At 39.7% G+C, this 14,444-nt stretch overlaps 1 protein-coding gene across 3 annotated transcripts; it reads right to left on the bottom strand.

Annotated features, from left to right (window-relative positions):
• Positions 1 to 1,573: 1,573 nt before the first annotated feature.
• Positions 1,574 to 13,941, bottom strand: rec8b (REC8 meiotic recombination protein b). 3 transcript variants are annotated; one of them, XM_007547947.2, is made up of 18 exons: positions 13,742 to 13,939; positions 13,480 to 13,548; positions 12,517 to 12,659; positions 11,756 to 11,831; positions 10,887 to 11,004; positions 9,246 to 9,321; positions 8,117 to 8,187; positions 6,940 to 7,021; positions 5,928 to 5,985; positions 5,666 to 5,840; positions 5,397 to 5,531; positions 4,115 to 4,190; positions 3,367 to 3,524; positions 3,096 to 3,135; positions 2,930 to 3,005; positions 2,747 to 2,842; positions 1,903 to 2,009; positions 1,574 to 1,790 (listed from the first exon to the last, which is right to left on the bottom strand). In XM_007547947.2, the coding sequence occupies exons 1-18, from the start codon at positions 13,795 to 13,797 to the stop codon at positions 1,699 to 1,701; spliced, it is 1,704 nt and encodes a 567-aa protein (XP_007548009.1). In that variant the 5' UTR covers positions 13,798 to 13,939; the 3' UTR covers positions 1,574 to 1,698. The 3 variants fall into 3 exon arrangements, with proteins under 3 accessions (XP_007548009.1, XP_016524889.1, XP_016524890.1); XM_016669403.1 differs by having other exon boundaries at positions 2,930 to 3,135; positions 13,742 to 13,941; XM_016669404.1 differs by having other exon boundaries at positions 2,930 to 3,135; positions 8,117 to 8,184; positions 13,742 to 13,940.
• Positions 13,942 to 14,444: the final 503 nt, after the last annotated feature.

Below are 14,444 nucleotides of genomic sequence, written 5' to 3'. Positions count from 1 at the left end.
AGCTTTGCCCCTCCAGGCTGATATAAGCAGCCAGTGGGAAATGTGTGCTATGTTTCGCCCAGGTGTCAGGTTTATTAACCCGTCACAGAGCTGACTGACAGATGGTCGGGAGTTTGCGTTTGCATTGTCACCGATACAGTCAGGAGAGGAGTCGCAGAGGGTTATTCTCAGCTCAGCATACAGGAAGCATGTGCCTTTTGTGTCTTCAGTCACGGTGTAAACGCTCGGAGCTGAGTGATTCATGTGTTTTGGATGAACATGTAAGGTGACAAGAAGCATTAAAATGCCAACATCTGACCTCAGGTTCATTGTGGATGACAGATTTATGACGGCGTGTAATGAAAAGATGCCAGCCGCCTCATCTCGTCCTCTGCTCTTTGAATGTGAGGTTGGTGTGTGAGCCTCTTACAGCACCGTCACATTCTCCACAACACGATTTTGTTTGTCCCAGACCTCTGCTATAAGATGAATACATATGTTTTTTTTGTATTTTTGGTCTATTTTCAAGTGCAAGTATCTGAGTACACTTGAATTAAGGATAAACTAACTTACGACTTTTCAGCACTATATAAAAGTTTGTTTTAAATCGATTCCATATTATTGATATAAAAAAGTAGTAGTTCCACTATCAGATTATTTCACTTATTACATGGGGGAAAATGGAAGTAGACATTTTGTTCTATTTCATTTAATTTTTCAATAACAGTCTGTAAAATATTTAAATGAGATTCCACACCAGGAACCCTGGAGCTCGGTATGTTGGATTTCCATGAGCAACAGCAAATAACCCTGACACACCAACACCAGTTTTCCCACCTGCACCCCTATAACCGGCCTGCGACCCTGCCCTCCCACGACCTCGTTAATGCTCCCATTTTCATTCATGGCTTTTCCACAAGCCAGTAATCTAACTGATTTACAAAACAAAAGCCATGTGGTGCCTGTGCTTTTGCATCTGAACGTGCTGTAAAAGTAGGGAGGGAGAACTGCTGCCTGCTGTTAACAAAACTATTCAAACGCTTCGTCATTCCAGAGAGATGATGCAAGTGAGGATTTCTGCTCTCCGACCTCAGCTCAGGCTTCAGCCACACCAAGGTGCCACACAAATAGTGTTGCTGCCCAGTTTATTTACAATGCAAACACTTCGTTCAGGCGTGATGTCATATTTCCACCATTATTAATTATTGTGCTTCTACCCAGTGAGTTTCGATCAGTGTTTTTTGACATTGAAATAAAGAAATTACTGAAGAAAACCTCCCCAATCTTTGCAGCTCTATCAGTGCATAGGAATAGTTACTCTCAAAAGAAAACATATCCACTTACCAAAGAGGCAACTTTAGACTTTGTATTTAGAAAAAGTTAATAGAATTTTATTCAATTTTAAATTAGTTGAACAACAAACACAATCAAAGTTGCTCTTTGTAACATTTAATGTTCTAAAATAGAAAAAAAAAGCTGGAATAAAACTCAACATGTAAACACTATCAACATGTTTTTTTTTTAAATAATTAAAACATATAAATACATTAGATATTTAAAAGATTAAAATGTCTTTAAAATTGGCTTTAATAAAAAAAAAACTGCTTAAAAACTGCAAACTGCTGCAACAAATGATTGCTTATCAATTACATAAAAAAATTAATTTATAGAAAAATTAATTCATTCTGCTATAAACTATCAGTGAGAACTGCGGTGTGTTCAGATCGGTGTACTGAGTGCTGCTGGCGCTATGGCGATGCTGCTGTAGGGCTCGGTCTGACAGGCCGTCACCCGTCCGTCTGACAGCAGCTCTGCACACACAAATGATGACAGATTAACTTCACTCACCAGAGCTTACAGATCGGAACCATTTCTCAGGTAGAAACTCTTGAATATTTGAGGAAAAGCAGCAGATTTCCTCACCCAGCAGTTTGTTCAGAGTGCGAGCTGCGGTACAGCGGTCGGCCTTTGGGGGCAGCAGAGAGTCAAAGGCGACTTCACCAAATCTCTGCTGGATGGAGGCGATCCAGCTGTGGAAATAAATACGGAGATAAAAAGACTGATGAAAGCGCATGGGAAGATTGATACTTTAGTTTCAGATTTCCTTTTGAGATGTTATCTTATTTTTGTATTGTAGTTTCTTAACTCTGCCTCGAAAAATTATTTTGTTTTGATTTGGTCTTAGAAGATAATTTTTTTGGACTTTGTTTAGAAGAATGCACAGAAACGATGTTAATGTTAGATACTTCTAAACATTGTCCAAATTATGTTTGAAAGGCTTGAACAAAATAACTCAAAGGAAAAATCACAAAAGCACTAATAATGTTAAATAAAACTATTGATATCGGTATCGATAGTGGCAATATTTATTTTTTATTATATTTCTTTGGTGCCGGATCGATACCAAAATATGCAATATCTCACAGCTCTAGTGGCAACACATACTCTAAAGATTCAGAATTGAAATCAAATAAAAACACATTATGTTGTGTTGCTCTATCAAGTAAAATCCAAATAAAATATGTTTATATTACTTGAAAATGGTCTCAAAACAATATCATCTTCCTGGAGGTAATATAAGTATTATAGTATTATAGGGGTCCAGAGCCTTTTTTTTTTTTTTTACCAGAATATATATTTTTTTATTCACAGCAGTGACTACATGTTACTTAGCACATATCACCATTATATTACTTGAAAATGGTCTCAAAACAACAATAATAATATCAGTTATCGCGATAACGTGCAACATTCTTTATTGGTGAACCTCAGCATGTAGTGTGTGTCTGTCTGAGCCTCGGGCATCTCCATGTTTTCCTCAGCTATTGGCTCCATTGGTGGCTGGACGTCCTCATGTGGAGACCTAGAGGACACACACACACACACACACACACGCATTCAATGTCATGTTTTCTGTTCATCTAGCTGTCTCCGTTCATCAGCAACCCACCATCTGCTGACAGGAGTCATCACATCACTTCCAAACTTATCTTCATCGGGCATCTCCAGCATCGCATCTAACACAGCTGTTGACACGCAAAAGTGAATAATGGTGATCTCTTTATTGTGCTGCCAAATCCTGAATGGGGAACGAGTGTTTGGGACAGAAGACTCACATGAGCCCTCAGTGGTTTGAAGTCCTGATTGGCTGCTCATCTGCAAGGAAAGAGGGGCACAGCTTTATCAGATGGAACGCTCTGTGATCTCGTTCATCTCGCCAACTGAACTGAGCTAAAAACTCAAAAATAACCTAGCCGCAGTTCTACGAACTCCGGCGAGGACTCTTGAGAACCAGAGCGGCGTTTGACGGGAGCGCTTTCTCGCTCTCCGTCACTCATGGCGATCGTGCTGAGCTCTCCTCCGCTCCTCTAAAAATACCCAACCGACCTCCTTCATGCGCGAGTGCCTCCGCTTCCTCTCCGTCCGCAGGATCTCCATGTCCTGCTCTGACTCCTCTTCCGCTCTCCGCGTCGCCCCACTCTCGCTCTGGATGGCGATGGAGGCCCGCTGTTTCCATAGCGACAGGAGGCTGGGGTGGACGAGAGCTGCGGAGGTGGGGTGGGGTCAGAGGATAATCTGTGTTCTTTACTACAGTGGGTAGATTGGCAGACGACGTCACAGAAAGCTATTTTTACAGGTTTGAATTTTTCAGTTTGATTTTTTTTTAATGAGTTTTCTGATTTGTTCCCAGATTAAAAAACATGTTTTTTTTTTAAATCAACCTACAAGATTTTAGTTCTTTGCATGAAGAGCTAGGTTAGTGTTGTAGCCACTTCAACACTGACCTCGTTGTTCAAATGAATCTAGGCCAAATCTAGGGAAGCTACTCACATGCAAATCAATTATTCCACCTGTTACTGCCGCAGGCGTTTGTTCGGCCTTTTTTAAGGGCAGATATTGAGACTCGCCAGTGCAGAAAATGGGCTAAGAGATATTCTGTTCCACTTTTATGAAAGGACAAAATCTATCAAGGGAGAAAAAAAACTGGCCCTGTCCAAACTGGGTTTAGCACCAACAACAACCATCAAACTTTTTTTAAATTTTTTTTATCATGTTTGCTGGTTAAAAACATATTCTGTAACAAGATTTATTGATTTATTCTGAATGGAGCGAGGGGCCGGCTCTTGTTACTGACATCCACAGGGGGCGCTGAAGAGCTGAGCAGGAGAGGCCCTCTTGGTCAGCGCGGGGACGTCCAGCAACACCTCCGTCTGACAGAAAGAATAATTTATTACCTACATGGTACTGAGATGAATGCTGCAGAACGTGACTTCTTTTTTCTTTTTTCTAGCTTGAGAGTTGGAAGTAAATCATGACTCCTCAAAGGAATTTAATCAGCAGAAGAAGAAGAAGAAGGATGAAACAGAATCAATGAGCTCTACTCCAGAAGGGTTTCGAGGCAAAGGGAAGAAACAGAAAGCTGTAGTTTAATTAAGAGAAACTAGTGAAATCCACACTTGGAAAGCAGGACTCTGATTACAGTGAAGCAGCGACAGAAAATTCAATGAGTGCGTGAACAACATCTCCTAAGAGAGATTGTTGTTTATGCATGCAGCTGCTGGTATTGGTTCCTACAAATACTTTCACAGACTCAGACTTCTAGATAATAAGAAAATATTTACTTAGTTGGGTTTAATTATCTTTATGTGCCACAAATCATGAAACGTCACAATCATGGCTCCTGTTGTGGCAGAGTAGCAAACTTTACAGCATTTTTCCGGCATCCAGATCAACTTAATTTGTCTCTAAAAATGTTCAGTACTCAGACCTGTCCAATCTGGACTGAATAATTTTACACCAAATAAAGGATGCTTAAAGAAAAACTGATGATTTGTGAAAAATGAGTGAAGCTGGTAACGATTGATCGAATTAGTCGTGATCAATTGATTATTTAAATAATCGTTAACTAATTCAGTGGTCGATTAACCGTCGCCATTTGGAACACACTCAGAGAAATATTATAGACAAAACTGTACAAAAATGTATACATTTTTCAGTTAAAGAAAATAAAACTTTTCTGTAATCATTTTTCAATGTTGCTGTATTTTAGGTAATAAAATGTTTACTTTCTTACTTAAGAAAGGGATTGAATTATTTGCATCTTTTAATGTGCTTGTAATGCATCAAAAAGGTTGAAGTGGTTAAGTGAGAAACCTGCAGCATGTGCCAATTCTTTAATCAGATTAATCAGTCAGAATAATCAGTAACAATAATTTACTAAAATTATTGTTAGTTGCAGCTCTGGCCCATTTATCTGCGGGTTTGGCCGTATGTTCATAACTTAAAACATTAAACACTGACAAGGCAAATCAGTGCTTATAAACCTTAAAGATGCCCAAAGCTCTTTCTCTTTACCAGAATATCTTTTTAAATTGAGCTAGTGGAGTAAATAAAATATTAATGTATTTGTTATGTACCATATTTAGAGTTTCGATCAGTGGATCTTCAATCTGCTGCTGTATTTCTTTGTCAGGGATCTGGACCTCAGGGTCCACAAAGACCAGCTGGCGCCTGCGTCTCCCGCCGTGCGTCCTCAGAGGATGGCCCACCGCCTGGCGGCAGAGCAAACGACACGCTCAGAGAACCAGTGGCATTACAGCACAGCAGTACATGTTGACATGCTCTAACATGCTGTCAATTGTTCCCTTAAAAACAAAACAACAGATTCTGTACATGTGTCTCTGACCTCGTCACAGAGGCTCTCTGTAGCTCTGTCCCCTTCGCTCTCCGGTGGCATCGCTATGTGCTCAGGGGTCACTTCAGAGGCCACGGCTGCCAGAGGAACCTCCACAGGCTCCCCGGTCTCCTCGTCCAGCAGCCACATGACGTCCTGCTCTGTCCCCAGCATTGTGTCCTTCAGCCTGGACGCAGGAACGCACATGTGACCAACAGGCGACGTCTCGCGCAGACAGCCTTTATAGTTCAGTTTTAAAAGTTTCCAGGCTCACTGGACGCCGAAGGATGAGACTGCTTGGTCCCCAGTCCTATCTTTAGTCTCCTCATCTTCTGTTTAGCACATATTTACAAGAACAAGATAACATAAAAATTAAACGAATAAATACAGGTTAGAGTTTAAGATTTTACAGTTAAGTTTTCATGACCGTGCTGCAGAAAGAGCGCTCTGATAGCAACCAGATGTTCTTAGATGTTTAAAGATGCAGACACAAAAACACAGGTAAGATCAGGCTTTTGTAGGTGCTGCCACCATTAGGTGGATCACAGTACTGCAACCTCCTGCTGCAGAATGCACATTTATGTTACTTAAGAAATGATTCAGACAAGATTTGGAAAACATCGTCAGGCTTTCTGCAGACTTTTAAGAATTTTTGAAGACCACTATGAATGAATTCATTTCCAGCCAAATTTGTATGCAGGTAAGGGAAAAGTGCAGTAGCCTTTTTTTTCCCCAAACCAGCTGAAAGTGGGGAAGAAAACTCAATGTCTGGCATTGCATTAAAAAGAACATAACCTGTAGGAAAGCTAATGGGAGATTTTAGCTCCATTAACACCTCAATGCAGGTAGCAAAGCTTTACATAATAAACTGCAATTTAAAATTGAACTAGACTTTTTTTCAGCCAGGATAAAGAAGATCAGTTCTGAAAATGCTGTATGTATCTACATAAAAAATAGTATAACTATGACTGAGGAAGAATAAAAACACAAACATAAGGAAATGAACAAGGCCAACCAGCTGCCGTAGCAGAGGGTCAACTCAATTTTCTAGGCAACATGTTGCGTCTTTCTGTTTGGCAACACCTGTTCCAAAAGCAGGTCAGGCTATTCTGAGTTCGGCCTTTTGTAGACTCCCCTCACATGGATTAAGATCTACTGATTTTTATTTATTTTAATTAGTGGGACACAAACCCAGAAACACCAAGAAATAATATTCAACAGCAGCAGCTTCCACGAAGCATGTAAAAGCTCTGTGACTAAAAGAGCGATGAGAGACAGAGACTCGCCTCTCCTGAAGTGATCGGGCTGATCCATCAGCAACTGAATGTCTCTGGCTGTGGCTTCAGGAAGCTCAGCGCCGTTAAAATCCTGCCTCAGAGGAAAACAAAGAAAAACAATGACTACACAAGGACGGGAAAAAAAAAGTGAGGAAATTATGAGAAACATGCAACCAGAGAAAAGCTAGCGGTAGATTAGATGTATCACGTTGTGTTGCCCGTGGGGCAAAGATAACGCTTTAGGACAGGCAGGCGGGAGCCGGAAGAGCAGAAACGTGAACAACATGTCTGTTTGAGTGCAGCCTGATTTAATTAAGTCAGATCTCATCGAGGCAAAATGGACTTCATCGGCCGAGGATGCTTGAGGAGGAACATTATCTGTCTGTGAGTGACAGAATGAGGAGGCAGCGCGGAGGTACCGCTGCAGTCTGTTAATCAAAGCACAAGGACCTGCCTGCGATTAAAACACTGCAGAGAGGTCGACTAACACGCCATAAGGTTTAGTTACAGTTTGCCAACAATTTCACTGCATGGCATGCACATAAAATGAATTGCTATGCTCTGGACTGAGCGAAGCCAGGTTTCAAGGCCGGAGGGGATGGCAAAGCGAACATCTGTGCGTGCGACAAAGACGTTAAAACACGGTTCCTGCAGGTTCTGTTGACTCAAATTTAAGACTTTTTAAGACTATTATGAATGAGATTTAAGACATGTAAAGTAAGAAATCTACAAATATAAATATATATGTTTATTTTGTAAAAATAAATATACATATATGAAAAAAAAAAAAGAGGACTAGCTAGCTAGCAAAGGAATATTAGCAGCTAATTAGCGGTAGCTGCAACCACTTCATATCACAGAGCGCAATGAAAACACCTGCCTGACAGAAAAGTCCCATGAAACAAAAAAAAAACAAAAAACAACTAGTCCTGCCACAAAATGTAACATTTAAGGCCAAAATAATAAAAAAAAAAAAAATAATAATAATTTGTTTAAGACATTTAAAGGGCTTAATTTTAGACACGTAAATTTCAGACTTTTTAAGGATGAACAGACACCCTGTAAATAGACACACACACACACACACACACACACACCCCGGCTCGATAATTCATCGGGACGTGTGCTGTCTCTAAAAATGATGACTGAGGTTGTTCCTGAAGCTGAACCCTGACAGAGAGTTTACCTCAGCAGTGTTGATGACAAACTGCTCCTTCTCTGTTAGTGTGATGGCAGCCAGAGGCAAAATGAAACCTGCTTCAGGGGGAGACGAAGCAAAGCTGTCAGACAGGAAGATGTTACAACTTTAAAAAAATATGTAAATTGTATCTTATCGAAAGCATACACTGTGCGCTACAAATTAAAATCGTCTTTCGTTGCAGTAGCATAATGTCATAATGTAAAAAAAAAAAAAAAAAGAATAGAAAAGCCAAAAAAAAAATAATTAAAAATTCAGATTTTATTACTTTAAGCAAAAACTTTGTCCATTAAAACAGCACTAAATCTTTACCAATATCTGTTAGGGTTGGAACATCAAAGGGGGGGATCTTGGACGAAACGTTTCATTTTCTCTCGAGCCGTTTCTGCACTGATTTCCTCATATTTTAGAACATTATAATGTTGAAAGACTCAATTAAATCCAATTTTTAGCTTACAAGCAGGAGCCACCAGGATTTATTGGATATTTCCTGGCATTTCATTGTTTTTCTGTGATGCCAGGACCTCAATGTTAGGATGTGTTTACACTTGATAGTCCAGTAGACTATCAAGTGTTCCTGTTTCTATTTGGGACCAAAATTGCAACATTTGCTACATTTTCAGCTGGGGCGGATTGCTTTCATGCTGCCTTGTGTCAGACGAACAAAAACCTTTGAAAAACTTGTTCCACCCCCTCGCCTGAGGTGGCGCTGCACCAACAACAACTGAAGGAAACGACACAAAAACCTCTGATGAAGACATGAGAGCACAACTTCACTAATTCAACCTTTAGTTCACCAAAAGTGAGTTTGAAGATGTTTTTTTTTTTTTTTTACTTCCCTTATCTTCTTTTCTGATCATATTTACACACAAGAGAATCAGGAAGTCATTTTTATTTCCATACATCAGGAAATAAAGGCAAAAGCAGTTGTATCTTTATGATTACTGTAGTTATTTTTTGCTTTTTCCTGCTAAATATGCTAACTATCACTCAGATGCTGGTCTCAAATGAAGATACTGACATCTTTGTGACTTCCTGTTTCTAATCTATCACTGGCAACAGAGTTATGGGGAACATTTTTTTTAAATAAGCAAAAGATAGCTCAATAAAAACTCACCTTTATTGTCTGGTTTGTTGGTGGGGCTGGACACCACAGAGTGCTGCGAAACCAAATCCTCAATCGCAAACTCAGTCTACAAGAACATGTAAAATAAATTTTTTTAAAAATGAAAAAACTGTGCGTGACAAATGAAAATCAGTTTGTTTTGGAGCTGTGTAGAAAAGCTGTGTGTTTGCGGCCATTTTAAGCATAAGGTTAGTGTTAAAAAGGGAGGGAAGGAAAACATTTTTCTAGGTGTTATGAATGACTAATATCTAACAATTATGGGTTTTAACATTGGAAACTAAAATCGTGGCTGTAATAATTATCCAATCAATCACCATCATTTGCTCTGAACGCAGCAGTCTGGGTCAAAACACGTCAGGAAACCAGAACCGGATGTCTGGATTTGCTTAGGATATTATCAGTTAACTTATCAGTCTGAGAGCAAATTTTAAGATTTGAATCAAGTTTGCTTTAAATTAAGGACAGCTCATGTCTTTGAGGCACTGCGGATCATCTGTATGTTGCACAACAACTGAATTCATGCCTGTTTTTCTGGGACGATTACAGCAAAAGGTCAAAGTTCAAATGTTTCTGCCAAAGTGATTTGCTTAACTAAGGACTTTCTGGTTCAATAAAACGATGGCTCAGGGGATAAACGCCACTGTGACATGGAATAACAGTGCAGAGACGTGACAAATTAACAAGATTCTATTTGCATTATTTTAATGTATTAACTTTATAAAGATGTTGATCCAACTGTCTGCATTTCAGCTTCATATTTGGACTTAGAAACAGTCACTAAAAGGAGGAGGGTTTCTACATTTCTATTTCAAGATTCTGGTATTTTTTCCACTCAATAGAACAAAATACCTTCATGCAAATAAACAAATAATTAATTTCCTTTTTTAAGATAAGAAAATCAATATTTTATTGCCTAAAATGCAACAACATTACATTATTTTAGTTCTTTTAGTGAGTTTGAACCAGATGACTTGTGGAGTTTTGGTTAAAACAAATATTTACAGACAGATTTATTTTCTTTTTATTTTATCTTAAATCAGTTTGGCCTAAGTTAGTGCTCTGAATACATATATTTTTTTGAGTCTGTATTAACAATTAACCAACTATTATTAGTTGATGACTATTTCAATAATCGATTAATCTGATTAATCATTTCAGGCCTAAAATACACGCCAGTGAGTTCTACTTACTAACAAGGCCTCACTTTGATTTTATTTAAGTGTATCAAAGTAAAGAGGGGTGAATACAAATGAACGCCACACTTTTCAGATTTTTAAAAACCAAGCTTCCTTATCCTCTCACCTCCCAACTATCTTATAATCGTTAAGCATCAAGTCCCATTAAAACACGTAAAAGTTTGAGGTTCATGGAGTGAAAAAAAAATTGTGTTAAAGTTCAAGGGCGTGAATTCAGAAGGCTCTGCAAATATGACCAACGCTGCTCCTGACACATTGCTATCACCTCCGTCCAACCTGCCAATATTTACACACCAAATATTTGACATGAGGAGCAGCTCACTGTGCTGGCAGATGTCCGTCTGTTTTATGTGCCGCGCTACAGCCAGAGCCAACAGAAGCCACAACAACAACAACAACACGAAGCGCCGACGGTGTGTGTGCGCGCTGACCGTACCGGGACTATTTTGTAGGGGCTGGGCAGCTGGTGGGACGCCATCAGACCAAAGAAGGGGTCCAGAGCTCCCTCAGCCTCCTCCATCATGCTGAGGCCGTCGGGAACATTCAGAGCCATCCTGCAAGACGGAGAGGAGCCGCTTTTAACTTCGGATCCGCGAGACGCTAACGCACCTGTGGTGTTAGATTTACCTGCAGAACATTTGGGGAAATAAAAAAAAAAAAAAAAAAAGGACGCGCTACAACATGAAGGATCTCATGCTGCCTCACTTCCATATCGTGACTTATAAAATATTAATGAAGCACCCTGCATGACGAGCTCAGTTCATCCATCAACACGTCAGTAAAGCAAACATATTCTCATTTCTACAGTCTACTCTTCACGCCCTCTAACAGCAGAGCTTCACCAACTAAAAATCAAGACATTTTAAGACCGGTAAGAGTGAAATTTAAGGCCTGTATCACAACAGGAAAGTACGAAAGAAAATTGGATATTTTCTACAGTAATGGTGCCAAGATTTTTTTTTTTTTAACAGAATGAAAGTAACACAGTGCGGGTTGGTAACAGAAGTGCTAGCTAGCAAGGGTATGTTAACAGCTAGTTAGCAATGAAAATGTGTGATGCGACTCGAACGTTTGCTTTACAGAAAAGTCCCATAAGAAAAATAAACTACATACAATGTACAAGACAAAGTAGTCCATCAAGACAAAATGTAAGATCTGTGATTAATGTATTTGAGGCACTTACATCTTTTTGTAATTAATTTAAGACAATATAAGGCCTTAATTTTATATTGATGAATTTTAAACATTTTAAGGTCGCACAGACACCCCGAGTCTCTTCTCACGGCTCGCTGTGAGGGTGTTCACCTGTCGGATTCAGCCAGGTCGATCTGGACGCGTCTTTTAAAGCGGAGCCAGCGGTCGATAGTCTGTTGGACCTCCTCTGAAAGGAAAGAAAAAAAAAGAAAAACACACAAAGAGAGGTTACAAGTTTTCTCACGTGCACAGCTTGAAACGGCTGTGAAGTGGTGGTTTTAGTGGTGAGGATTCAGGCGCGGTCAGACCCGGGTTGAAGTGCAAAACGATGGTTTTAATGACGATCACAAAGTGTACAGAAGGAAAGAAAACAAAATAACTCAGTCAAATAACAATACGGTCAGGGAGGGGCACGGGGATGATCAGGGGAAACGAGAGACAGCTGGGAACAATCAAGAGGCAGATATGACGACTGAGACTCAATAAACACAAAAACCCAAATCCCTCACAGAAACGGCTGGCAGACGTAACGACTCCCACAATCACAGCGATCCATACTACAAAGCCTTCGGATGATGCTGGTCTGTCACAGTTTTGATCGAACTGAGAGAGCAGCGTGGGTTGCATGTTTCTTGGATGTGGGATTGGTGTCAGTAAATCGAGACCCATCCTGCTCTCATCAGCACCATATTGGTTTGCGCATCCCGCTACATCAGGGTGAGTCAGGAGGCGAGATGTGTGAGAGCAGGGCTGTTTGTGTTTCACACCGACAGAGCATTCCTGTGATTAACAGCAAAAGATGCTTTTGGCAGAAAACGTGAGAAGTGCCGGCGCCAAAATTTGCTGGAATACTCCTTTTTCTTTTATCTCACCGAGCAAAAAGGCGCACTGCTTGTGGTAGATGATGACCACGCCGTACTGCAGCTGAGACGACAGGTAGAGGGAAAAGCGAGGCCTGGACTGGTCGGGCTCCAGAGCAGGAACTTGTCCCGTCACATAGTCCAAGATATCGTTGCTGCAAGGGATGAACAAAAAGTAGTCAGAAATACAAAAAGTACATCTACATCCAAAACAGTAGAATATTCTCTTCAATATATTTTGCAGGGATTTTACGTCATAGACCAACACAAAATATCAGTAAAGGTTAACTGGTGAATATGTAGACAAGAAGTTTCAGTCATGGAAAAGTAGCCACAAGAAGCATAGACATTTTGGAGGAAGGTCAGATGAAACGATCTACAAGCAAAAACGCTACCAGTGAAGAAAAACTAACGACGCACGTCATCCCGAAGACAAAATCCTGACTGAGATATGTTGTGGTGCCGGCATTATGCTGTCGTAATGATTTTCCTTCAGCTGGGGCGGGCGAAGCTGGTCAGAGCCGACAGGAAGATGGATGGAGCTAAATATGGAAAACCTCTTAGAGGCTGCAAAAGACTTGAGACTGACGAAGGTTCACCTTCCGGCCGGACAACTCAACGCATCCATGTCTGAGCAACAGTCGAATTAGTTAAATCAAAGCACATCACAAGAAGAAGAAGTAGGAAATTTCATCCGGACCAGAATCGAGTTTTTTTTTTGCAGAGAGGAATGGACAAAATGGTCAGTTTCTAGATTTGCTAAGCTGGTGAAGACATACCAAGAAAGACATGCCGCACTTTTTAGATTACGTTCTTTTCCACAATTTTTTTTCCTAAAATATAAAGCTTTTTTGCTTTTAAAATGAGATGTTATTACGTTATTATGTTTCATTACAAAAATATAACTAATATAAAACCAATAGTTAATAGTCTAAAGCTAGAGCAACAAATATGGGGCACTAATTTCACTCTTACCATGTCCGCTTTACGTTGACCCTGAGGAACTCCCTGCGAGTGACCCGGATACCTCCGGTGGCTGCTAGCCTGAATAGCAAAAACAACACAATACAACCTAAATATAATGTTCATCTAAAATATAATATTTTAGATTCATCATTAGCTAGCTCAGAAGCTATATGCATTTCGTTGAGGAAATTATTGGTTATCTGCTGTTAGTTCCCTTTATTTTTCCATCACAAGCTAATAATATGAAATAACTCAGCGTTGTTGAACTTACCAAATTGTGGAAAAACATCCAGTATGGCGTTGGAGAACATTTGGGTAGTAAAACATGTTGTAAGACGATTACTTTTCAACTAAAAACAATCCCCGAAGTTAGTAAACTTCACCTCCAGAGGACAACTTTCAGGAGCGACGTGTTAATTCGCGCTGACACTTTCCCGCGTCAAGATCAGTACCGACCAATCAGCTCTCAGGAAGGAACTCGAACTCGGTTTGAAAGTAAACAATCGTGGTGCGTTCAGGACCATGCATATTAAGTAAGAATAAAATTTATGTGAAATAACAGGACCAGTCATTTAAACATTTTTAAGAGAAGTCGTTGGTACGGGCAATGTGATGTTGGTAAAACCACATTCAACATTTTCATTTGTTTTCTACACATCTGTTTATTACAATGATTCCGAATGTCGTCAGACCAGAACATCCGTTTCAATGGTTTTGAGAAAACTCAAACTTTTCCAGGATGTGATCCCCAATTTACCTCAAAGAATTTTTCCTCATTTTGTTTCTTTGTTGTTATATTTAACAAAAGACAAAAATAAATAAATTATGTTCTCAGCAAATATATAAATACATAACCCAAAAATTGGTGGCTTTCAATTAAATTCCCTCCTTTTATAAAGTCCCAATTCATGACAAATGTCATCTCAAGGCACATTATAAGACAAACAGGACTAAATATTTTTCCAGAAATAGAT

This window comes from Poecilia formosa, unplaced genomic scaffold (assembly GCF_000485575.1).
Source record: "Poecilia formosa unplaced genomic scaffold, Poecilia_formosa-5.1.2 Scaffold24, whole genome shotgun sequence".
Lineage (NCBI taxonomy): Eukaryota > Metazoa > Chordata > Actinopteri > Cyprinodontiformes > Poeciliidae > Poecilia > Poecilia formosa.
The sequence above is the reverse complement of the archived record's forward strand: the minus strand, read 5'-3'. Positions and strand labels throughout refer to the sequence as shown.